General features: G+C 32.3%; 1 protein-coding gene across 1 annotated transcript; it reads left to right on the plus strand.

Moving 5' to 3' along the window:
• Window positions 1-1161: 1161 nt before the first annotated feature.
• Window positions 1162-25615, plus strand: LOC134689836 (uncharacterized). Its single transcript, XM_063549803.1, has 5 exons — window positions 1162-1195; window positions 16294-16553; window positions 17151-17374; window positions 18722-18908; window positions 20086-25615. Exons 2-5 carry the CDS (start codon window positions 16337-16339, stop codon window positions 25389-25391), a joined length of 5934 nt encoding a protein of 1977 aa, XP_063405873.1. The 5' UTR covers window positions 1162-1195; window positions 16294-16336; the 3' UTR covers window positions 25392-25615.
• The last annotated feature ends 423 nt before the right edge of the window (window positions 25616-26038 follow it).

Below are 26038 nucleotides of genomic sequence, written 5' to 3' on the forward strand. Positions count from 1 at the left end.
AAAATTGAGGCTAAGTTGAAATATAAATACATCTTATTTTGCTAAACACTTTTGCTTGTAAGAATTTCTCTTTAATCTATAATTGTGTCTGCATAAAAGCAAACATATAAAATCGTTTGTATCCAAAGGGTAATAACTCATTATAGGACTAAATTCACGATTTTACCATTTTGGCGTATCATTGTCTATTACATTTTGTCAAAGATAATTTCTATGCACAGATTCTCTATTTTAAAATATTGTTTCCTAAATAATGTAAACAGGGTAAAAATCTTCTTTAAGACCAACAGGTTCTGTTCAAAAGGGGAGAATCATACCAGAGTGATAGTCAAACTCGTTCATCGAAAATAAACTGACAACGCAATGGGTAAACAAGAAAAAAAAAGACAAACAGACAAATAAAAGTCCACAATACACAACAAAGAAAACTAAAGACTAAGCAACACGAACCCCACCAAAAATTGGGGTGACCCCAGGTGTTCCAGGGGGTCACTTTACGGTTTCTGATACTTGACGTAGATTTCATATCCTAGTTCTGTGGGTTAATTTTATTGGTGTACAATTCTGTTATAGGGTTTGAAATAAGAGCCAAAACTTATAAACTAGCCATATAATGAAATTTCAAGGACAATAATTTCAAAATGGGTTGTCTGATTTTCTGAATGTTCTGTTTAGCATGTTAAGGTGATATCTATAAATCTTGACCTGCTAAACAATTATATTGTTTGTCGGATTTACTCTGAATACTTGAGTTTTTAAGATATTAGCCTAAAACTTTAAAATTTACTAATCAATGACATCCCAGAGGCATGCCGTCCTGTATCTCTGTATTTCTTACTAGAAAGAGTATTATTTGCTGATCATTTTAACCTATGTTTTTTTTATGTTCAGTAACGTAACAGCGTAGATAGTAAGTAACGGATATATAATATAAAATTATATCTTAACCGTATGAACATGCTACGTACATGATTATATATAGGTTTAGGACAGATAACAAGCAGAGGGACATAAGACAACGGACACTAAGTGATGACAAAAGTTTGGAAAATTTTGTAACTATCATCATTGCATATAATAAAAACACTACGGAGTCCATTTGCAAACAGACCAATTTTCTACTAAGAACGCTTATACAACTCGAGTTATCTACCTTTATAAAAGAAACGAAAGTTATTGGATCCTAAAAAAGCAGGTTAGTACAGTGCCTTGTATTCTTAACAAAACGATTTGTAAGTGTTCCGCGGAACCCAGTGTCTCACCTACTTTTGCTGTAAATATGCAGGCTCAACAAACATGATGAGGGAAAAAATCCAAAAAAAATATTCTGCTTGATACTATCTTTTGACTAAAAAGCTTCTGTCCAAACTTAAACTAGCAATATAATGAAATTTCAAGGACAATAATTTCAAAATAGATTGTCTGATTTTTTAAGTGTTCTGTTTAGCATGTTTAGGTGATTATAGAAGAAAAAGAAGAAGAAGAAAATGCTTTATTTCCACAAAAATGGGCTCACAAGGAGCACAACATAATATCATTGTAATATAATATTTTTTTACAAATATAATAAACAACACATAGTAATTACAAACACAAATAAGAAACAACAATTTTCACATATTAGTATATACTAGAACACACCCGCGAAATCGCGGGCATTCAGAGCGTAGTTCAAAGTGTGTAAAGTGTTGTTAAAATTTGAGAGTTGTCTCAACATGGCAATCATACCACATCTTCTTTTTTTTGTAATCAATGAATTTTGTAAACAAATTAATGACTGGAGAATTTCAGAAAAGGTATCAAAAGTTCACATGAATATTTTTAGCGCTTATCTGTATATTATGAACATTCATTACTATATAAATATAGTGTATTTACTTTCAATTCGAAGTTTACTAAGCGATCAATAGTGGTCATTGATAAAGTATACAGACCCTCTCTATTTAATAAACTCTGTGACTGCCGTGGATAGTTAACTTGAAAATGATAGCAAATAGAATTTTGAAAATACACTTTATTCTTTGTATATGTATGTTCAAAGTATACAGAAAAACGCAAACCGGAAGTCTAATCTGACTTAAAATGTCGTCCAATGACGGAACAATATCCGTATGCCTTTTTTCTCGTTTTTCTCCAAACATAACTCAATCTGAATAATCATATGAATGGATGACAAATGGTTCTATGCACTGTACCTATAGGACACAGAGGCGTGTTGATTAATTTATTGTGGAAAGAAGAGAAGCAACACCAAAAATGAGGTCTTCTCGTTTAATAGTATAGATATAAAACCTTTGTCTCAGGCACACCTCTGGAAAGTAACAAAAAAGAATACTGTTAGTAGACTAAATATATCTAGCTGAACTGCAAACGGCACCAATGGACGATGCTATATGGCATGGTGGGTGCATATTAAAATGTGTATCGGGACATTAATGATATGGTAAGATATGGTAAGAAGTTGCACATAAGTGGTATGTCAAACTCGTGCCTGGTGCAGAGGAGTCAGTACTATTTAAAGTGACACAACTGCAAGAGGCACAAAGGGACAATGATAATTGACATGCCAAAGTGCACAAATTACGAAAAAGATAAAATATTACCAGATTAATAAAAAAAAATATATATATATCACAAACAAGAAGGTAATAGATCTTGTACGATGTGTCCTGTACCCCACCATGCCAACCTCGTGCCTAGTGCAGAAAGCCTGATTAAATATTTATCTTTTAAGTGAAATTTTATCTTCATCAATTAACTCACAAACATCTATATCAAAATATAAAAATTCTCTACATTAAGAAGCCATATCAGCTTTTGGCTAGGAATCAAATGCTTAAAGTTTGGGCATAGTGAGTAAATAGTGGAATTCAATTAATTTCTCTTATCTTGAGATGATGTACATGAGAATAAAAAATGTTTTTCATCATCAACTTCATTTGAGGTGCACCTGAGACATTTTCTGTCTTGTTGGAGAGTACCCCGATAGCGACTTTGTTCAATTCTTAGTCTGTAAGAAGAAATACGCAATCGAGTGAAATTTTTCCTCTGCTCAGGTGATTGTAATAAAGTTAGGTATCTTTCAAGACCAAAATGAGTCTTAAAAGTGCTATCGCTACAAAGCTTCCCATCAGCACAATTGTGTATTTGGTTTCTTCACTGTATTTCATAGTGCTCATACAAAAACTTTTTAATTAAAATTTTGAATCTATAGTTGCTTGCAAAGGGTAGACTGTCAACCCCATTAATGTTTTTTGCAAATAGTTTAAAGATCCATACCAAGAGGGAATTTTTGATTAAAAAAATAGCTCCAAATTTCCGAACTAAACAAAAGAATGGGTTTAATTGTATGATCAAATACATGGAGGCTGTTTTTAATATTGGGATTCAGTGATAAAAAGTCCATTCGTAGCTTGTAGTATGCTTTCAATGCCTTATTGTACCATTCCTTCTGAGAAAAGGAAAAAGATCCTGATGCACTAAATGTTATACCTAAATATTTACAATGTTGAACACAATCTATCAACATGTCATTAAAATAAAAATTATGTTTTATATGCCTGCCTGCTTTGTTAAATACCATCACTTTAGTTTTTTTAGATTAATTTTCATACACCAATCTTTACAATAATTATTTAATTGATCAAGTTTACACTGAAGCCCCTTTTCTGAGGAAGAAAAAATGACAATATCGTCAGCATATAATAAACAATGAACTGGCTTTGAGTTAACCAAGACTGGATCAGGTGACTTTTCTAGATAATCAGGGAGATCATTTATAAATATTTCAAACAAATTAGGACTCAAAATTTCTCCCTGTTTCACTCCCACCTTAGTTGGAAAAAGGTCTGTAACTGTATTCTTTAATCGAATACAGGATTTACTCTGGGCATACATACTCTTAATTATATTATAAAAATTTGTACCCAGCCCAATGTTTAATAACTTGAGTTTTATACCTGGGTGAATGACCGTGTCAAAAGCCTTCTGGAAATCAACAAAACAGGAAAACACTCTACCTTCTCTAGTATGACAGTCAATAATGGTCCTAAGTATGAACATATGGTCAGAAATTTGTGACCTTTTTCAATTTCAAATCAAGAGTTCCAAATGGTGAAGTTTAAATCACCACTTCTTAAATTTTACGGAAGCCATCATGAGTTGGTTGACCAATATGGAATATCCGTTATACAGATGATATCGGATATGTTTATTATGTCGTAACTACAGTCCCATTCTTTTTTCACGAATGTGACCTAACGAATAAGAATATTTACCAGCTTTGTAACATAATGAACACCACGATGGGCGCCACACGTGGAGCAGAATCTGCTTACCCTTCCGGATCATCTGAAATCATCCCCAGTTTTTAGCGGGTTTTGTGTTGCTGTTCTATATCTATTTTTGACATTTTTGCCTTTTATATCTGTTTTGTTCACGCATCGTTATCAATATAATGAAGTTTGATAAGAATGTCATACAAGTGAGAGGTTCAGCTCTTTAAAGCAGGTTCAATCCATCCTTTTTTTTACAGTTTGAAAATGCCTGTATCAAGTCAAGAATATGACAAGTGTCGCCAATTTGTTTGATCTGTTTTATCATTTGATTTTGCCGATTGGGTAGGGACTTTCCATTTTGAATTTTCCTTTGAGGTCAGTACTGTTGTGAAAAAACATTGTTATAAAGTGAAAAATATAGGAAGATGTGGTATGAGTGTCAATGAGCCAACTCTCCATCCAAATTTTTTTTTTTAAATAAACCATTATAGTAGTGATTTGACCGAACTGAAAGTATGATAGAAAGATAAGCCTACGTCGTTTATACAAGATTTAAATCCTACCATTGGCATGGTGAATAATAGGGCACTTAAAAGAAAAAGTACTGATGGATTGTCCTGAGACAAGCATAGTTTTTATTAAAAGAATTATGGTCTATAATCAGTTGAATTCATTTCATCTTTGAAGCGGTGCAATTTTTTTTTTACTTCAATTGGACTTTATAAAAAAATGGGAATAATGAATAATGGTGGTATGAGGCCAGAATTGTTTTCCTTAGGTTAAATGGGTAGTTGATTATTTTGCGCATTTTATCGTTCATTAAAACGTTTTTATGAATCATTTAAGGTGATTCTAATTTCTATACGAGGAACCAAAAACGGAGACGCTAGAAAATTATTAAGAACTCGTAACTTGGAAACTATTACGATGCAACTTAAGGAGGAAATAAGAGCGATCTACGAACAACCTGAGGGAGCTTTGATTTACACTCTTTGAATGATCTTAGAATTATCTTATCTTCCCCTTAATTCAATACTTACGACCTCTCTTAATAAAATTTCTTGTTATCGGCCCCAGGGTTTTGGGTATTTTCCATAAGAGAGGCAATTATTCAAAAGTTTTAGTAAACAAGGTAACAAAGAGGTTTGACCATATTTTAGCATACTGTTAGAGATGTTATCCAACCCTGCTGCTTTCTGATTTTTTAAAGATGACAAAGCAGTAGATATTTCGGTTTCAGAGATCCTACTATCAAGTTGATTAAAGCACTTTCTTTTTTCAAGAATATTTAGCTTATCCTCTAAAAATTGCAGTCGTTCTTTAAACTCATCTTTAGGTTCGGTCAAATTTTTAAAATGATTCAACCAATCAAATTGTGCGACTAATGCACTTTTATCATCCTTTTCCTTACCCTGAAGTTCATCAATCAATTGCCAGTACTGCTTAGGGTTTTCCTCGTGCAGTGTTTCTATCTGCTTCAACTAAGACTGCTTGTACTCCCTGTATTTGTGTTTCCGTGCCTTAGTATATAATCGCTGTAGTTTATAAAAGTGACCTTTAACAGCAGGATCTCTGGGAAATTGAGAATAAATTTTCTCATAACTAAATAGGTTTTTTCGCAAATATGCAAGATTACAGTCAAACCACTTTTGGTGTTGAACCCCCTTATCCGTTTGGGCTTTACGCCTTTTAAGGGAAATATTGGCAGCAGTTTTAATAATGTCTGTCAACTCAAGCGATGCGCTATCAATTGCATTTTGGGAATCGATGGGGATCTAGTTTAAGGAATTTTTCAAGTCGCAGCTGAATTTCTGCCGTAAAAAGGACTTCTTGAAAAAGAGCTGGTGAGTCATCTGACCATATGAAACCTGGTGACATTTTATGAGTTTTAACACTATCACAATCAGTTTTTAAACAATATTTTGCAGACAATGACCATTCTAACAAACAATGGCAGTCTAATAGTGTTGGTATAAATTAAATATCCTCATATACAAAAATTTGATTAAGGATACTCTCCGACACTAAAACATAATCAACTGTACTAGCACCATTAGGTGTATAACATGTTAGACCACCAAAGGTGTCACCAAGACCTCGACCATTTAGAATCCTTATTTGGTTACTATTACACAAGTCAAGCAGGTCCCTGCCCCTTGAGTCAAGTTTATCATCTTTGCCCCTTCTTTCAAGAATTTGTTTATCGCTGAAATAGGACTGATATAATGCAGAAAGATTATTATTGTCATCTATGATGAAATCTGTATCAGCAGCCACTCTTGCATTAAAGTCCCCACACAATAATATATTACCCTATTTTTGGTAGGAAGCAATATCCTTTTCAAAACGTGTGAGAATATCATGGTCAAGTCCTTTGGAATATGATGACCCTTCTGGTGGGTTATACACAACACATATAAAATTATCTTTGTCAAATCCAAAGAATTGTTTTTCTAATTTCACCCACTGAAAATCTGGGATAGATGATTTTAGATTTTTTCACATGTTGCTTTGGTGAAGGCTTGCGTAGTATTGCAAGCTCTCCAAAATGCCTGTTGTTATATTTAGTTACAGGTCTACAAGTAAGATAACAATGGAATGACCCTATATTAGTTATATTAGAATCATACCCCAAGTGGCTTTAAGCGAGGAACACTAGATCTAGATTTTCTATATGTTTCAAAAAAAGGGGGTCTTGAATCTTGTTTTTTTTTTTTTTTTTTTTTTTTAGACCACCCACGTACCAGAAGCCCATTTTAATGGAAGATAAATTATCACAAGTCATTTTACATAATAAAAGAGTGTCTTTAATTCTATCTTATAATTTTTTGAATTGTATATATATATATATATTGAATAACTTGTTTTAATGATTTTAGATATTAATAAAGAATTTGAATATGAGATACTGGCTATCCTAACTCAATATCTTTAGACTACAAAATTTTAGGGTTTTAGCTACATGTGATTGTGATATATATGAAAGTTATAATACTGAAAATATTTTCACAACTGATAGAACAATGTTTTATCATAAACACACAGATATTTATGCATATAATATAATATATATATATACAAGTTGTAGCTAGCATACTACATATGCATACACACACAAATGTATTCATAGCTAAGTGTTACATACATTGACATAGTTGCAGCAAGGTACGATGTAAAATAACCACAAAACAAAACAAATACAAAATATTAAATAAACAACAACATTACTCTGATATACTATTGAATATTTAGAAATTATGTGCATGTGAGCTTGCTGTTGTGATGTATATATAAGTGCCCCCTCAAATAAACAAGTGATCATTCTGGCTTCTCTTTCGTATAGGATAATATCTATATCTTCAAATAAGCACTTCTTTGCTTTACCCGTTCGTTTGTGAAGGATCTTTGGAAACATTTGCACTGACTAATCTTTATAAACTTTGTCCATACTAAAGTCTATTATATCTTGTAGCTCGGGGCCTCCTTCGACAGTGTTTTGATCAAGACCCGCCATTTTGTCTGTTTTATCACACGTGTTTTGCATTTGGCGTAAAAATACTGGTGCGAGAATTATGTTTGGATTGTAACAGCATAAACTTACAACTCCACAGATGGAATTTAATCACTTTTGTCCTGTTATTTGTTGTTTACACGGCTATAGAGGAATGATTATATTAAACGTGACCTACTAAACAATTATATATTTGTTTGATTTAATCTAAATACTTGAGTTTTTGAGATATTAGCCTCAAACTTTGGAATTTACCAATCAATGACATCCCAGAGGCATGCCGTCCTGTATCTCTGTATTTCTTACTAGAAAGAGTATGATCTGCTTGTTATTTTAACCTATATGTTTGTTTTATGTTCAGTAACGTAACAGCGTAGATAGTTAGTAACGGATATATCATCTTAACCGTATGAATAGCTACGTACGTACATGATTATATATAGGTTGACGATAGATAACAAGCAGACGGAAATAATACAACGGACACTAAGTGGGACAAAAGTTTGGAAAATTTTGTATTTATCATCATAGCATATAATAAAAACACTACAAAGTCCATTTGCAAACGGACCAAATTTCTACTTAGAACACTAATACAACTACAGTTATCTACCTTTATAAAAGAAACGAAAGTAGGAAGTAATCATCAGTTTCATCATATAATTCGATATAAACCTGTCTTAAAGGGATTATTGGATCCTGGAAAAGTACAATAAACAATCTATAAGTAAGTAGATCAGTCATAAACAGTTTATTATGTAGTCTATCGATATTTATACTGCACTCGATCTATTTGAGCAGTCAAAATATGCGTTGACCGTATATTTCTATGTCATATACAGTCACTGACCTGATATCACTTTTCCTCGTGAATATTAAATAGAAATTGCCGTAATCATATTTAATTATTCATACGACTTACTCAACCTGTTCTCGTTTCCAATGTATACAACGACTCAAACTTATTTCTTTTGAAATTTTTAGAGGAGAAAAAACCAACATACTTCACTTGTTTATAAATAGTTTTGGTTTGTTAACTATAAATCATAATGTTTTATGCTTGTTGTTGATATTTTAGTACTTTCTCAAACAAATTTGTTCACCATCGATTGCGGATTTCAACAGGTAATGGACATTAAAAGTCATTATAAACACATTTATTGGCGAAGCCAGACCTAAACGATTTTATGTACAATATATTTATAAGCCTGCTTTCGGGGCTGCTAGTTTACTTTACACCCCAAGTTTTATAAAAAAAATGCTATGCAACTTAATGTATATATATAGTTATTATCTATAAATTTCTACTCTGCAAGCTTTACCTCAGCTTTACATGGTGAAAAAAAATGTTGATTCCGTTCCACGTGAACGATAACTTGACGACTCGTCATTCAATAAATAATACAATCGTTTTCCGGCGGTTATCAATGTGTACTTACTTTAAAATTTTATTATACGGCCTACCTTTGATTTCATCAACTGGCAATATTTGCGGTTGGATATCTGGATAATACAGTAATATATGATAATTTGAGATTTAAACCTGATTAAAATGGATGCTTCGCAGTGCAACTAGTTAAAACAAAAGTCGGGTAGATGTTGTACACGTGTTATAAATGCACGGAAATTTTTGTTATTGCTTGTATAAGACATTTGTTAGACCGCACGGTCTCACGGTCTTATACTTTCTTTAGTGGTTGGTTGATTGCACTGTCAAGTTTTGTTAACGATATTATCAGAATTTTGTTAGACCGCACGGTCTCGCGGTCTTACTTTGTTAGTTATATAAGAAGACTAAAAAACCTAATATATTTCTTATAATAAAAGGTAAAAAGTATAGGATTGGGTGCACCATATATAGGTTGACGATAGATAACAAGCAGACGGACATAATACAACGGACACTAAGTGTGACAAAAGTTTGGAAAATTTTGTATTTGTCATCATAGCATATAATAAAAACACTACAAAGTCCATTTGCAAACGGACCAAATTTCTACTTAGAACACTAATACAACTACAGTTATCTACCTTTATAAAAGAAACGAAAGTAGGAAGTAATCATCAGTTTCATCATATAATTCGATATAAACCTGTCTTAAAGGGATTATTGGATCCTGGAAAAGTACAATAAACAATCTATAAGTAAGTAGATCAGTCATAAACAGTTTATTATGTAGTCTATCTATATTAATACTGCACTCGTTCTATTTGAGCAGTCAAAATATGCGTTGACCGTATATTTCTATGTCATATACAGTCACTGACCTGATATCACTTTTCCTCGTGAATATTAAATAGAAATTGCCGTAATCATATTTAATTATTCATACGACTTACTCAACCTGTTCTCGTTTCCAATGTATACAACGACTCAAACTTATTTCTTTTGAAATTTTTAGAGGAGAAAAAACCAATACTTCACTTGTTTATAAATAGTTTTGGTTTGTTAACTATATAAATCATAATGTTTTATGCTTGTTGTTGATATTTTAGTACTTTCTCAAACAAATTTGTTCACCATCGATTGCGGATTTCAACAGGTAATGGACATTTCATTGTGTTGTATATTTATTTTATGATATGAGGCCTTTTTATAAAAAGGGGGAAGTTTCCTAATATTAACATGATCATGATTAAAATCAAATAATAACATTAACACATTAAACAACAATTAAACATATTTTTAAGATTGCAGTTTAAAGACAATAATAGTGCAATTCGGACCGAAACGGGTAAAAAGCTCGACAGGACCTCGAATTTCCCCGTTTCTAAGCCTCATCCATATATCGTTGATATGTCAAATCAATGTACTATTATTGTCTACTAGTATATATTATATATAAGTTCATGCATGTCTTTAAGGAACTCATACTTTTACATCTGGACTTTTGTTTTGCATGAGTTTAATTATTTCGACGTTTTATATATATACTCTGTATTATCAAATCATTACTCAGGGGAGGGGGAATACAAGAGAAATTAAAGTTATAGTTTTATATACTGATGTTTCTTTAAGTATATTTGTGCTATTTAATTTAAGGTTACAAGAGCGCAATTATTTGTTTACATTTTACCGGCAAGTTTGTTACTCAGAATAGAATCCTATACAGCTTCTGATTGGATGATACAGGATTGGAATTACTTTTAATCGAAAGCTTATCCAATTAGGTGTTAAAGCTGCAGAAAATCATATTCACATTTTACGAAGTATAGAAAATTCTTCCATTTCTTCACGTCGGAGCCATTAAAAATATGCCTTTTTCATTAAGCGAAAAAAATAGACGATCTTTTTCAACTGCATTTTAAGTCAATTTGAGCCATGCCCCTATATATATTTTGGTTGTAATGAAACACTGGCATTTCTAGTAACAGGAACTGCTACCCGTTTTTCCCTAGTTTGTGTAGTCTTCGAGAAAATAAAATACGGAACCCCAGTGATGCCCTATGGAAAATGCATTACGAATAATTGCGCTCCTTAAAGTGGCAGAGTCTCTGAGGTCTGAGTTCATACAGTCTTCTGTGTTTTAAATATTTTCCAATAAAAAAGCTACATTTATTGAGAATTTATTATGTGGATACTTTTTTTTTATTATAAAAAATCATGAAAAAAGCTGATAAAATAGTTGTATATCATATGCATCCTAAACAAAATTGCATATCGATTTTTTTTTAATCGTCTACAATATGGATATTTAAAAAATTTAGAAAGAAGATTTTTGAGACTCATATCAGAGAAAGAAAGTAGAATAAAATTGGTTAAACATTTACTATAAAGGGCAATAAATCCTAAAGGGGTCAACTGACCATTTCGGTCGTGTTGACTTATTTGTAAATCTTATTTTGCTTAACACTATTGCTGTTTACAGTTTATCTCTGTCTATAATATTATTCAAGATAATAACCAAAAACAGCAAAATTTCCTTAAAATTACCAGTTCAGGGGCAGCAACCCCACAACGGGTTATTCGATTCATCTGAAATTTTCAGGCAGATAGATATTGACCTGATAAACAATTAAACCCCATGGCAGATTTGCTCTAAATTTGATTTGGTTTTTGAGTTATAAGCCCATAACTGTATTTTACCCCTATGTTCTATTTTTAGCCATGACGGCCATCTTGGTTGGTTGACCGGGTCACCGGACACAATTTTTAAACAAGATACCCCAATGATGATTGTGGCCTAGTTTGGTTTAATTTGGCCAAGTAGTTTTAGAGGAGAAGATTTTTGTAAAAGTTCACGACGACGACAGACGCCGGACGCAAAGTGATGGGAAAAGCTTACTTGGCCCTTCGGGCCAGGTGAGCTAAAAAAGCAGAAGAACACCATTGGATCTTTAATACAGCGAGTAAATCCCGAACCCGGAGGGGGGCATTAACTTTCATGTTTGCCTAAATGTGTACTAGTTCAGTTAAAATGGAGGTCACACTAAGCTCTAAAACAAATAAATTAACTAAATTTAAAAAAAAATAAAATGGGACAGGCGCTTTATGCATCGTGGTTAAATATTCTCAACAGATCTTAACCCTCCCTCTCCACCTCTAGTCAATGAAGGCTAAACAAACACACGACATTAGGCACAGTTACACTCAGCTTTAAAGACATCTCAGTCAGATTCTAGAAAAGACAATATAATAAACTATTTACCACGAAGAGAAATCCGTAGTTGATCCAATACGTATGTTAGTTGTATTTATAAAGTATCTTTCTTATAGTATTAAGCACTTGACATGCTTTTACAACGTGTACTATGTCTTCATATTTGGATTTTTGATATAAAACAACTGACATGCTGGTTTTGTTAGTAAAAACTGTAAACTAGCGTTACTTTGATTGTAAAATTATTCTTGCAATTGTTCTGGTATTCAAATCTTTTAAATTCCATTTTTCCTGGTTTCAAATTTTTAAGGCAGTCTTTTATGGTTTTATTGATGACATCAGATTCTGCAAGGCTTCATAGACCCAGTAACGATCATTTTGATAAAATAGACGCAACAAAAATCAGTAGTAAAAGTCAAAGCCACATACTTCAGTAAGATGCTGACCTGGTGAAAATGACTTTACGTCTCTTTGCAACTCTGTAGCGACGTCTTTTTGCTATTTCGGATCTTTGCGAACCAATCCATTTAATCAGTTCTTTCCTATGCCCGATTTAAACACTTGTGGACTCGTGTGGCGAGTGACCCTTTTTTTCTTTAGAAAACATGCCATTCCCCCGGTGTGTGTTTTATCTATTTTTGTTTACCTTGGTAAACCTTTGTTACTTCTAATTTGATCTTAAACATTGTAGAAAACAAGAGAATATAAAACAGATTTCATGTAGTGTATAACAATAACCTTCAAAATCTGTCAAATAATAAAATGATATAGTCGTAATAGTTAAGATCCCGATGTGATTTTTTGAACAAACATTTCCATACAGTCATGCTATTGGTTACCTAGTCACCTCAAATGTGTAAGAAAAAAAATACGAATGGATATGTCTTTGTCTGTAACCTCTAGCTAGCTTTTTTTGCTGTTTTAAGGTCTTGGATTACCAGAACAATTGCCTGGTCCGATTATTAACAAGTTGCGCCCTATTCCTGATTCGGACGTTTTACTGAGTGTTGATGCATGTGGCTAGTAACAAATCAGGTCTTATTCTATTTGCAATACATGCATATCACACTGATTGTTTTAACCTTGGTGTGAATCATTTGAAAATATTTCTGTGACTTATTTTTGTATATCGGTAAACTACTGTTATTTCCTATTTGATCTTAACAAACGATGTCATTTTCCAACATGAAACCTCGAAAGCCGTAAATTAAAGATTTATTAAATACGTTTTTCTTGTAGAACTATCGACTTAAAAGAAAACTGAGGAGTTAAATAACGTTTTTATACGACCGCAAATTTTAAAAAAATTTTCGTCGTATATTGCTATCACGTTGGCGTCGTCGTCGTCGTCGTCGTCGTCGTCGTCGTCGTCCGAATACTTTTAGTTTTCGCACTCTAACTTTAGTAAAAGTGAATAGAAATCTATGAAATTTTAACACACGGTTTATGACCATAAAAGAAAGGCTGGTATTGATTTTGGGAGTTTTGGTCCCAACATTTTAGGAATTAGGGCCCAAAAAGGGCCCAAATAAGCATTTTCTTGGTTTTCGCACTATAACTTTAGTTAAAGTCAATAGAAATCTATGAAATTTTGACACAAAGTTTATGACCACAAAAGAAAGGTTGGGATTGATTTTGGGAGTTTTGGTTTCAACAGTGTAGGAATTAGGGGCCAAAAAAGGGCCCAAATAAGCATTATTCTTGGTTTTCGCACAATAACTTTAGTTAAAGTAAATAGAAATCAATGAAATTTAAACACAATGTTTATGACCACAAAAGGAAGGTTGGTATTGATTTTGGGAATTTCGGTCCCAACAGTTTAGGAATAAGGGGCCAAAAAGGGACCCAAATAAGCATTTTTCTTGGTTTTCGCACCATAGCGTTAGTATAAGTAAATAGAAATCTATGAAATTTAAACACAAGGTTTATGACTATGAAAGGAAGGTTGGTATTGATTTTGGGAGTTTTGGTCCCAACAGTTAAGGAAAAAGAGGCCCAAAGGGTCCAAAATTAAACTTTGTTTGATTTCATCAAAATTGAATAATTGGGGTTCTTTAATATGCCAAATCTAACTGTGTAAGTAGATTCTTAATTTTTGGTCCCGTTTTTAAATTGGTCTACATGAAGGTCCAAAGGGTCCAAAATTAAACTAAGTTTGATTTTAACAAAAATTGAAACCTTGGGGTTCTTTGATATGCTGAATCTAAAAATGGACTTAGATTTTTGATTATTGGCCCAGTTTTCAAGTTGGCCCAAATCGAGGTCCAAAATTAAACATTGTTTGATTTCATCAAAAATTGAATAAATGGGGTTCTTTGATATGCCAAATCTAACTGTGTATGTAGATTCTTAATTTTTGGTCCAGTTTTAAAATTGGTCTAAATTAAAGTGCAAAGGGTCCAAAATTAAACTAAGTTTGATTTTAACAAAAATTAAATTCTTGGGCCTCTTTGAAATGCTGAATCTAAACATGTACTTAGATTTTTTATTATGGGCCCAGTTTTCAAGTTGGTCCAAATCAGGATCTAAAATTATTATATTAAGTATTGTGCAATAGCAAGTTTTTCAATTGCACAGTATTGTACAATGGCAAGAAATATCTAATTTCACAATATTGTGAAATAGCAAATTTTGTTTTAATTAAGAGTTATCTTTCTTTGTCCTGTATAGTAAGCAAGAAATATCTGCAAGAATTTTTTTTAATTGGAGTTATCTTTCTTTGTCCAGAATCAACTTAAATCTTTGTTATATACAATATACAATGTATATTCACTTTTTACTACCAACTGATAAATTTAAATAATCTTTACCATTCAGTGATAACAAGCAGTTTTTTTACATCTTAATATTTTATGATGTATTTAAATGAGTAGTAATTGTTGCAAACTCCATTAGAATATTTTAATTGAAATTAGTTTTGGAATAAGGGGGGGGGGGGATGTGATTAAAAAAAAAATTGGGGGGGGGGTTCAATTTTTCTCATTTGAAATTTCATAAATAAAAAGAAAATTTCTTCAAACATTTTTTTGAGAGGATTAATATTCAACAGCATAGTGAATTGCTCTAAGAGAAAACAAAATTTTTAAGTTCATTTAAATACATTCATTCTGTGTCAGAAACCTATGCTGTGTCAACTATTTAATCACAATCCAAATTTAGAGCGGAATCCAGCTTGAATGTTGTGTCCATACTTGCCCCAACTGTTCAGGGTTCAACCTCTGCGGTCGTATAAAGCTACGCCCTGCGGAGCATCTGGTTGATCATTGAACTAATATTTTGATTTTAGATATTTTCTCGTTTCACGACTTTTCTCTTTTGATTTAATGTCATCAAAACACCAAAATTTATAGAAAACTTGATTGATGGTCAATATATTCTTTATACGAAAATAGGTCGAAAAAAAATTCCCATAAATTTGACAGTTGTGGGTAATAAGTCCTACATTTCATTGCAGTAAAACATTTTCTGTGTCATAATCATATGTCTTGGGTATTTCAGAGCACCATATTTTTTTATCTGCGGTATCTTTAGAATATTTTAGAAGCTTGAGTTTCAAGGTAACCAAATCTTGAACACAGGTTAAATAAGGGGAGAAATTTGATAGCTTAACTTTCAGTAATGGTTATTCTCTTATATGCAATGAAATGTTATGTGACATTTTTTCTATAGTACTGGACAGGATAAAACTTTACTTAGGCCAATAATTTCTTTATTTGAAACAAAGATGAATTCTGCACATTTTTTTCAAATGTTTAAATTTAACAAAGACTAATAGGGGACCAACATTGGTGGTATTACTCTAAAAGAGAAGAAAACAGCCGAAGGCCACCAATGGTTCGAGGTTATTATTTTGTGTAATAAAATCACTGATTGCTATGTTTTTAATTTTTTCTTGTTCTTTTAGGTATTTTGTGTACCTCAATCTAGTATTGCTGTTCTGTTTTAAGATGGCAACATTCCTGTCACAAGAAGATATAAATTTTCTACGATTAGCTGGTTTGTTGATAAGAGTCGCACCACGTGCTGTAAGACGAAAGTTTGACTTTGAATTCCATCCAGAACAGCTACAACAATTTTTGAGAGAAAAGCGAGGCAATATAGATGACCTAAGACGTAACAAGAGAGTAATTACATTGGCACAGTATGATTTATTATATCCTAGAGGTAAACGTCTTTATCATTTCAGACTAAGTTGTATATCAGGAAAATCTGCCAAAACATGTATTATGAAAATATATATGTTACCTTATAAGTATAATAAAATGATTCAATTAAGAAACATATTTTAATATACCTGTGTAACCATATTTTCATTGGACATACTTACACTACTTTATGTATAAGAAATCAATGTTATTATTTGAAACAACATTTTTCTTTGTTTGCGTCAGTTTTCATTAAAACCTTAACCGTAGACTTAATTGTAGACATATGGTATTTAGAACTTTTATGACCGGCATAATTATACCTCAGAATAAAATGTGATACGACCTGACCATTTTGTTTTGTAGCATGTTTGAATACCAGCAACGTCTTTTCGTCATTTTGAAAATAATTCCTTAACCTCGTATATGAAACGATAACGGAATATTTGACGGGTTTGTGAATGGTCTGACGCAAGGTTTTATTTCTAGTCCCATTCAAAATTTATGACAGCTTTTAATAAAAATAGAATCTTCATTTCCCACCATTCACCCCTATTGACCACATTGCTGAATATATACATAGTTTGTTGTGATGTTTATTTGTTCTTTTCATTAGGCTCTACAGGAGTATTATCAGACATGTTTGATGTATCATTAATGGCATGTTTACTCAGACATTTCACAGATCTAGACATCCAAGAAAGTCTTCCAGTGAAAATAAACCATTCTGTTGCTGCAGATATTTCCAGGATAAAATTTTACAGAAACTCCATTGTTCATTCTGACAGCGGTAAAGTCGACGAAGACAAGTTCTTGGAGATTTGGAACTGTGTGACTGAGGTAATTTCTCCAATAACTAAATGTAAATAGTAAAAAAATGTAACATTTTACCATCTCGATGGCTGATGACATTGAAGAGTCTTTAAAATATACATGTTATTAATATATGTAGGTTCTACCACTGCATCAAGTGTGATACTATATTTATCCACTCGAGAAGTAAAATGTTTAAAATTTAACTGTCTTTAGTGGATAAATATCGTATAACACTAGATTTGGTGGTGAAATTTGTTTCTCTAACAATTTTCAAATCACAAGCAGGCAAAATTTCTTTCTTTTCGATTGATCAGCAAAAAGATGTGCTCTTTCTACATGACGTCATCAGGCATGGTCGCCTTTTTTCATGCCGTCACGATAAAAAAAATAGAAGAATGTAAGAACATTTGACGTCATATCGGATTTTAACCAATGAAGAACTGAGATGAAACGAACCACACGTTGATTATTTTTTTTCAATGGGTGCAGACAGGGATAAATTGACGGAGAATTAGAAAAAATATATTTATACACTTGAAAAAGTAAAAATGTGATAGACATACACCTTAAAGTTGTATAGTTGTTAAAAGAAAATAATCTTAATTTATACCTTTCAGTTTCACAGAGTAACTTCAACAAGTATGAAAATTTATGTTGTTCTGCATTGAAAGCTGTACAATTATTCTTTTTTTAATTTGATATATAAGATGATGTCAAAGACATGTGTGTGTTGGGATTAGATGTAGGTTAATTCATTTCAAGTGAAAAATAATGCTTTTGAAAATTATCTAAGGAGTTGTTTATTATCAAGGCAGTGCTATTTGGTGAAAGTGAAGTTTCATTACTGTAAACCAACTTATTTTCGCGACTTTCGCGAGTAGAAAAATAACGCGAATATAAATCGTCGCGAATATGTCAATCTTTGATCTTTCCTAAATAAACTTCATCAAGTTTATCAGATAATCGCGAAATTAAATAGCCGCGAAGTGGTCAAGAAAGGATAAAACGCGAAATAAAGTATCCGCGAAAATAAGTTGGTTTACAGTATTGAATTGATGGTTAACAACATGTATTTCTAAAATATCTCACAATTATAACGTACCGTACTGGTCTTTCATTGTAACTATCGTTCATTGAAGCGGTGTCTTTTTGTTGTGGTTATTTTTTTTGAGATTTCCTGTTCTGTAGCTTTTCAGTAGAACTTGAATATGATGTCTTTGTTGCTTTGTCGTCTACGGAAAGACAGGTGTTTTTTTGTTATCGTTGGAGGATCATGTACCTAACAGTAATATTATTATTTACTCTTTATAATCTTGAATGTGTAACGTTGTATGTTTCATTGTTTACATAAAGTACTATTTTGTGTTACAGGCAATACTCAGGCTAGCACCAGAAATGAAGCAAGAGATTGATGCGTTGATAAGTTCATCGTTAACTAATGTCACTGATATCATAGATTGTATACGGCTTGAGAAACAGTTAAAAAAAACAAATCAGCATATGGTAACAATCAACAAGAAATTAGAGACGCTAGAAATAGAAAAAAATAATATAACAGGTATTTCTGATTTATATGGAAAATGTCCCTTTGTGGTCCCTAATTTCTAGCTTGGAAATCAAATTTCCATGGTTATCAACTATCTAAATACATATTTTTATTCCTGCATAACTTATCAATAATATTGATAGTGAAATTAAACACAAAGTTATTATTGTTTCTGAAATAATCGTTGGTGTTTTTTTTTTACATCACAATTAAACAAATTGATAGTGTTGAGTAGGGGCATCATATATGTGCCATAGACGCGTTCCTTATATGTTTATTTTTTTTGGAAAAAGGGGTTGAGTTAAATAAATTGGGGAGAGGGGGGGGGGGTATAAACATCCTTTTTCTCAAAATTTAAGAAATTCAAAAGAAAAGGGGGATGTAAAAAATAATTCCGAAGTCATTTAATTTTTATAAAAGAAAAGAAAAATTGGGTTTCACAACGTATTTTGAAAGTTTGGTATATATAGTCTGAAAACTGATTTAATAAGTATTGCACAACAGCAAGACATCTTTAATTGAAAATAAAGTCAAATCTTATATTAAATTTCGTGTTCTTTGACAACATTTATTCTGTGTGAGAAGCCTATAATGTGTAAAAAAATTAAATCAAATCCAGAACTGCATCATGCTTGAATATTGTGTTTATTTTTCCCCCAACTGTTCGAGGTTGGACATTTGCTGTCATATCCAGATGCGCTTGACAAAGTAGTTTTAGTATATTCTGCGTCTTTAGGACAAGGAAGAGTTTAGCTGATTATGAAGCTTTTATTTTAAAAGAGCATTGATTTTATTGAGAGAGGGTATAAGAAAGAAAGAACTGAAAGTATTTCTATACAAGATTTACGATTGACTTCATATCTATTTTGGCAGTATTTCAGTTTCCCATAGCACTAGTGAAAATGTAACTAATTCATAAATCATATGTTGTGTGTTTCATTATGAAATGCTTTATCCATTTTTTGTTTTTGAACACCATACTTTTAGTGAGTTCTGAATTATGAAATATGTTTTTGAATAGGAGAAACTTACCACTTACCATGATTTGAGTTTGTTTCTAGGTTCTGGCAATTAAGTTATTTTGCATCTCCATTTTTGTCTCTTATACCTTGCTACGATTAATCTTTTATCATTCACTGAAACATGATTGAATACATATCTGTCTATCTAAAACTAATTTTGTTTACAGAAATACAACAACGAACTTTGAAAGAATGGAGAAATAATGGCAAAAAATACATTCCTACCTCAGCAACAATGTTTATACTAGAATCATTAAACAAAACGACGGGTGTTATTATTACTGGATCTCCAGGCTGTGGAAAATCTGCAGTCGCTCATCATGTAGCATTGGAATTAGAAAAGGAGAAATACGATATAATTCCTTGTGATGATCCTTCAGGAATCATTAAGCATTTTACAAAAGATAAATTCCAAGTTTTTGTAATTGATGACGTTTGTGGTAAATTCTCTCTTAATCAACAAAAAGCAGAATCATGGGAGCAAAAAGATTGCAAATTAAGTATGCTAATTGAGTCTTGTAATCTGAATGACGACGATGACGAAAATGATAGCAAATCAGTGCATAAGTTTATCATTACGTGCAGGGAAAATATATATGTTCACGAGACATTCCCAAAACTTACTTGTTTTTCACTTGTACAATGCAGCTTTAGTACCGAATACAAAATTACTCCAGAAGAAAGGAGGACTATTGCAATGTCGTATGTACCTGAGAATATAGTGAACGACATAGAAAATATTTGTCTGTACGATTTTTTCCCTCTTTTATGTTCTCTGTACTGTACAAACCTTAATCAAGATCATAGATTCTTTACCCATCCTGTTGAAATAATTGGAAATGAAATCATAAAAATGAAAAAACAATCTACATCATCTTTTCTCTGTATTTCTCTCCTTGTTCTTAGAAATAATAAATTTTGTATAGACGAATTAAGATCCGAGGATGTGCAACAGCTAGTTAATGCTATATGCTGGGAATGTAAAATCGAACCTGTATCCATTGTAACGATATTTAACAGTTTTGAGTGTCTTAAAGGTGTCTATATTACAGAATCGGATGACTTCTACACAGCAATTCACGACAAAATGTTTGACATCATATCAGCAGCTATTGCACCATTTATAATAAAATGTTTAATAGACCACGTTGATATTGCATTCCTGGCAAATCGTGCGTACATTTCATCATTTACTCAAAATAGTGTTCCTTTTGTTATTCAAATACCACAAGAGTTCGAAAGCCAATTTCTACAACGACAAATAAAAGATGCAATGAAGGGCAAATACTGGGAAGTATTTGGAAGCATTCAAACAGAAAATGAGGCATATAGAAAACTACTTCTATCGTTTCTGAAAGAACAAGACACATGTCAGCAAATTTCGTTTGATTTCGATGAAGATGGGAATACGCCTTTGTATGTATCATCTCATTTGGGATACATTGATTTTGTAGAACATTTTGTAGTAAATTATCCGTATCACATAGAGGTTAAAGACAATGAGGGTAGGTCTCCATTTTATGTCGCATGTGAAAAGGGTCAAATTGCAGTCGTTAGATATTTAATGAAATATAATGAGAACATTGATACAAAAAATATGGATAACACAACAGCATTATCGGCAACCTGCCTTAATGGTCACACTGAGGTTGCTCAACTGTTATTAGACAACAAAGCAGATATCAACAGTAGAGATACTTATGGACAAACTGCTTTACATTCAGCCTGCCAAAATGGACACGCAGAAACTGTGAAAATATTGATGGAATTTGGCATGAATGTCAATCAGAAAGATAAAAATGGTAGAACACCACTGTATGTTGCCTGTAAACATGGTTGTTATGATACAGTGAAATACCTACTTGATTTAAACGACCAAGCATTAATAAGTCGTGTAGATACAACAATAAAAAACGACAAAGGATTTTCAGTTTTACATATAGCATGTTTCGAAGGACATTTAGAGGTAGTAAAGTTATTGATTGACGTTGGTATGAATCTTAATGATACAACAAATGCAGGTTCTACACCACTTCACATGGCTTGTCAGAATGGTCATTATGAAACAGTGAAATTCTTACTTGACTTAAATCGCCAAGTATTAAATAGTCGTGTCGATACTACCATTAAACAGAAAGATGGATTGTCAATTTTACATATAGCATGTTTCAAAGGACATTTAGAGGTAGTAAAGTTATTGATTGACGTTGGTATGAATCTTAATGATACAACAAATGCAGGTTCTACACCACTTCACATGGCTTGTAAGAATGGTCATTATGAAACAGTGAAATTCTTACTTGACTTAAATCGCCAAGTATTAAATAGTCGTGTCGATACTACCATTAAACAGAAAGATGAATGGTCAGTTTTACATAGAGCATGTTTCAAAGGACATTTAGAGGTAGTAAAGTTATTGATTGACGTTGGTATGAATCTTAATGACACAACAAATGCAGGATATACACCACTATACATGGCTTGTCAGAATGGTCATTATGAAACAGTGAAATACTTACTTGATTTAAACGGCCAAACATTAAATAGTCGTGTTGATACTTCCATAAAAGAGGAAGATGGATGGTCAGTTTTACATATAGCATGTTTAAATGGACATTTAGAGGTATTAAAGTTATTGATTGACGTTGGTATAAATCTTAATGATACAACAAAAATCAATTCTACACCACTACACATGGCTTGTCAGGATGGTCATTATGAAACAGTGAAATACTTACTTGACTTAAACTGCCAAGTATTAAATAGTCGTGTCGATACTACCATTAAACAGACAGATGGATGGTCAGTTTTACATATAGCATGTTTCCAAGGACATTTAGAGGTAGTAAAGTTATTGATTGACGTTGGTATGAATCTTAATGACACAACAAATGCAGGATATACACCACTATCCATGGCTTGTCAGAATGGTCAATTTGACATAGTGAAATACTTACTTGATTTAAACGGCAAAACATTAAATAGTCGTGTTGATGCAACCATTAAAGGGAAAGATGGATGGTCAGTTTTACATATAGCATGTTTCGAAGGACATTTAGAGGTAGTAGAGTTATTGATTGACGTTGGTATGAATCTTAATGACACAACAAATGCAGGATATACACCACTATCCATGGCTTGTCAGAATGGTCAATTTGACATAGTGAAATACTTACTTGATTTAAAGGACAAAACATTAAATAGTCGTGTTGATACTACCATTAAACAGGAAGATGGATTTTCAGTTTTACATATAGCATGTTTAAATGGACATTTAGAGGTAGTACAGTTATTGATTGACGTTGGTATGAATCTTAATGACACAACAAATGCAGGTTCTACACCACTTTATCAGGCTTGTCTGAAATGTCAATTTGACATAGTGAAATACTTACTTGATTTAAACGACAAAACATTAAATAGTCGTGTTGATACTACCATTAAAGAGAAAGATGGATTTTCAGTTTTACATATAGCTTGTTTAAATGGACATTTAGAGGTAGTAAAGTTATTGATTGACGTTGGTATGAATCTTAATGATACAACAACAATCAATTGTACACCACTATACATGGCTTGTCATAATGGTCATTATGAAACAGTGAAATACTTACTTGATTTAAACGACAAAACATTAAATAGTCGTGTTGATACTACCATTAAACAGAAAGATGGATGGTCAGCTTTACATACAGCATGTTTCAATGGACATTTAGAGGTAGTAAAGTTATTGATTGACGTTGGTATGAATCTTAATGACACAACAACAATCAATTCTACACCACTATACATGGCTTGTCATAATGGTCATTATGAAACAGTGAAATACTTACTTGATTTAAACGACAAAACATTAAATAGTCGTGTTGATACTACCATTAAACAGAAAGATGGATGGTCAGCTTTACATACAGCATGTTTCAATGGACATTTAGAGGTAGTAAAGTTATTGATTGACGTTGGTATGAATCTTAATGACACAACAACAATCAATTCTACACCACTACTCAAGGCTTGTCATAATGGTCATTATGAAACAGTGAAATACTTACTTGATTTAAACGACAAAACATTAAATAGTCGTGTTGATACTACCATTAAACAGAAAGATGGATGGTCAGCTTTACATACAGCATGTTTCAATGGACATTTAGAGGTAGTAAAGTTATTGATTGACGTTGGTATGAATCTTAATGACACAACAACAATCAATTCTACACCACTATACATGGCTTGTCATAATGGTCATTATGAAACAGTGAAATACTTACTTGATTTAAACGACAAAACATTAAATAGTCGTGTTGATACTACCATTAAAGAGACAGATGGATGCTCAGTTTTACATATAGCATGTTTGAAAGGACATTTAGAGGTAGTAAAGTTATTGATTGACGTTGGTATGAATCTTAATGATACAACAAAATTCAATTCTACACCACTACACATGGCTTGTCAGGATGGTCAATATGAAACAGTGAAATTCTTACTTGACTTAAACTGCCAAGTATTAAATAGTCGTGTCGATACTACCATTAAAGAGACAGATGGATGGTCAGCTTTACATATAGCATGTTTCAATGGACATTTAGAGGTAGTAAAGTTATTGATTGACGTTGGTATGAATCTTAATGATACAACAACAATCAATTCTACACCACTATACATGGCTTGTCATAATGGTCATTATGAAACAGTGAAATACTTACTTGACTTAAACTGCCAAGTATTAAATAGTCGTGTTGATACTACCAATAAAGAGGAAGATGGATTTTCAGTTTTACATATAGCATGTTTCAATGGACATTTAGAGGTAGTAAAGTTATTAGTCGACGTGGGTATGAATCTGAATGATACAACAAATGCAGGATATACACCACTTTATCTGGCTTGTCTGAAAGGTCAATTTGACATAGTGAAATACTTACTTGATTTAAACGGTCCAGAAATAAATAGTCGTGTCGATACTACCATTAAAGAGGAAGATGGATTTTCAGTTTTACATATATCATGTTTCCAAGGACATTTAGAGATAGTAAAGTTATTGATTGACGTTGGTATGAATCTTAATGATACAACAAATGCAGGTTCTACACCACTTTATCTGGCTTGTCGGAAAGGTCAATTTGACATAGTGAAATACTTACTTGATTTAAACGGTCCAGAAATAAATAGTCGTGTCGATACTACCATAAAACACAAAGATGGATCGTCAGCATTACATCAAGCTTGTTTCAATGGACATGCTGAAATACTCAAGTTATTGATTGATATCGGTATGAATATTAATGAAAGAGACAATTATGGAAGAACAGCTGTTCACTTAGCTTGTTTGAAGGGACATGGTGACATTGTGAAGATTTTAAAGGATAATTGTGCCGAAGTAGAAACACTTGATAGTGACAGACGTACGCCATTAATGTGTGCTAAAGACAAAGGTTATTCCGATATTATGAAACTTTTGATAGAATAAATTGAACAACGTTACGAAGAGTATGATAAAGAGCGTATAAACATTGTAAACACAACCAATTGAGCACTATATAGGGTTATCAATTTATTGAGACTTTAACTGACTTTTTGTTTCTTTTTAGATTTTGTGACGTCTAACTTTAAATGATAATGATTTCTTAATACGTTCAATATACATATCTTATTAGTTAACAAGTAAGTCAATATTTGACAATTTATACAAGTAAATAAAAGGTAGCTTTGAATTGCATTTCAGTTTTATCCTTATTCAAAGTATTCCTAACATAATAAATTGAAAATATAAATTGTAATTTGTTAGTGTTTTATACATGTAAGTTTGTTATCTTAAAAAGCTACAAAAAGCCGATGTATACGCAACATAGGGATAATCATCCGGTGGTGTATGTAAAACTGTTTGTTTAAAGCTTTATAAGAGAAGGGACAGGATCTGGATGTTTCATTCCTTGTATGCAGATACTTTGTGAAATGGAGTGTCTTTTGTCATATGCCCATTGTTATTGATATCTTTTTAGTTGTTCGGCGAATGCTTGAAAGCAATGGCAGTTATTTGCTGTGTGTTAGAGGATAATTATATATGAGATATGGGTTCCTTGCAACGCATTCATGTTCGTCAGACAAGTTTTACGA

Source organism: Mytilus trossulus, chromosome 11 (genome assembly GCF_036588685.1).
Source record: "Mytilus trossulus isolate FHL-02 chromosome 11, PNRI_Mtr1.1.1.hap1, whole genome shotgun sequence".
NCBI classification, from domain to species: Eukaryota; Metazoa; Mollusca; class Bivalvia; order Mytilida; family Mytilidae; genus Mytilus; species Mytilus trossulus.

Bases quoted from the DNA above. Each gene is read 5' to 3' on its own strand.
- LOC134689836 (XM_063549803.1), top strand. From the start codon at position 16,337: ATGGCAACATTCCTGTCACAAGAAGATATAAATTTTCTACGATTAGCT. The intron at 16,554-17,150 runs GTAAACGTCTTT...TCTTTTCATTAG, and splicing joins TGATTTATTATATCCTAGAG to GCTCTACAGGAGTATTATCA. The intron at 18,909-20,085 runs GTATTTCTGATT...TTTTGTTTACAG, and splicing joins AGAAAAAAATAATATAACAG to AAATACAACAACGAACTTTG.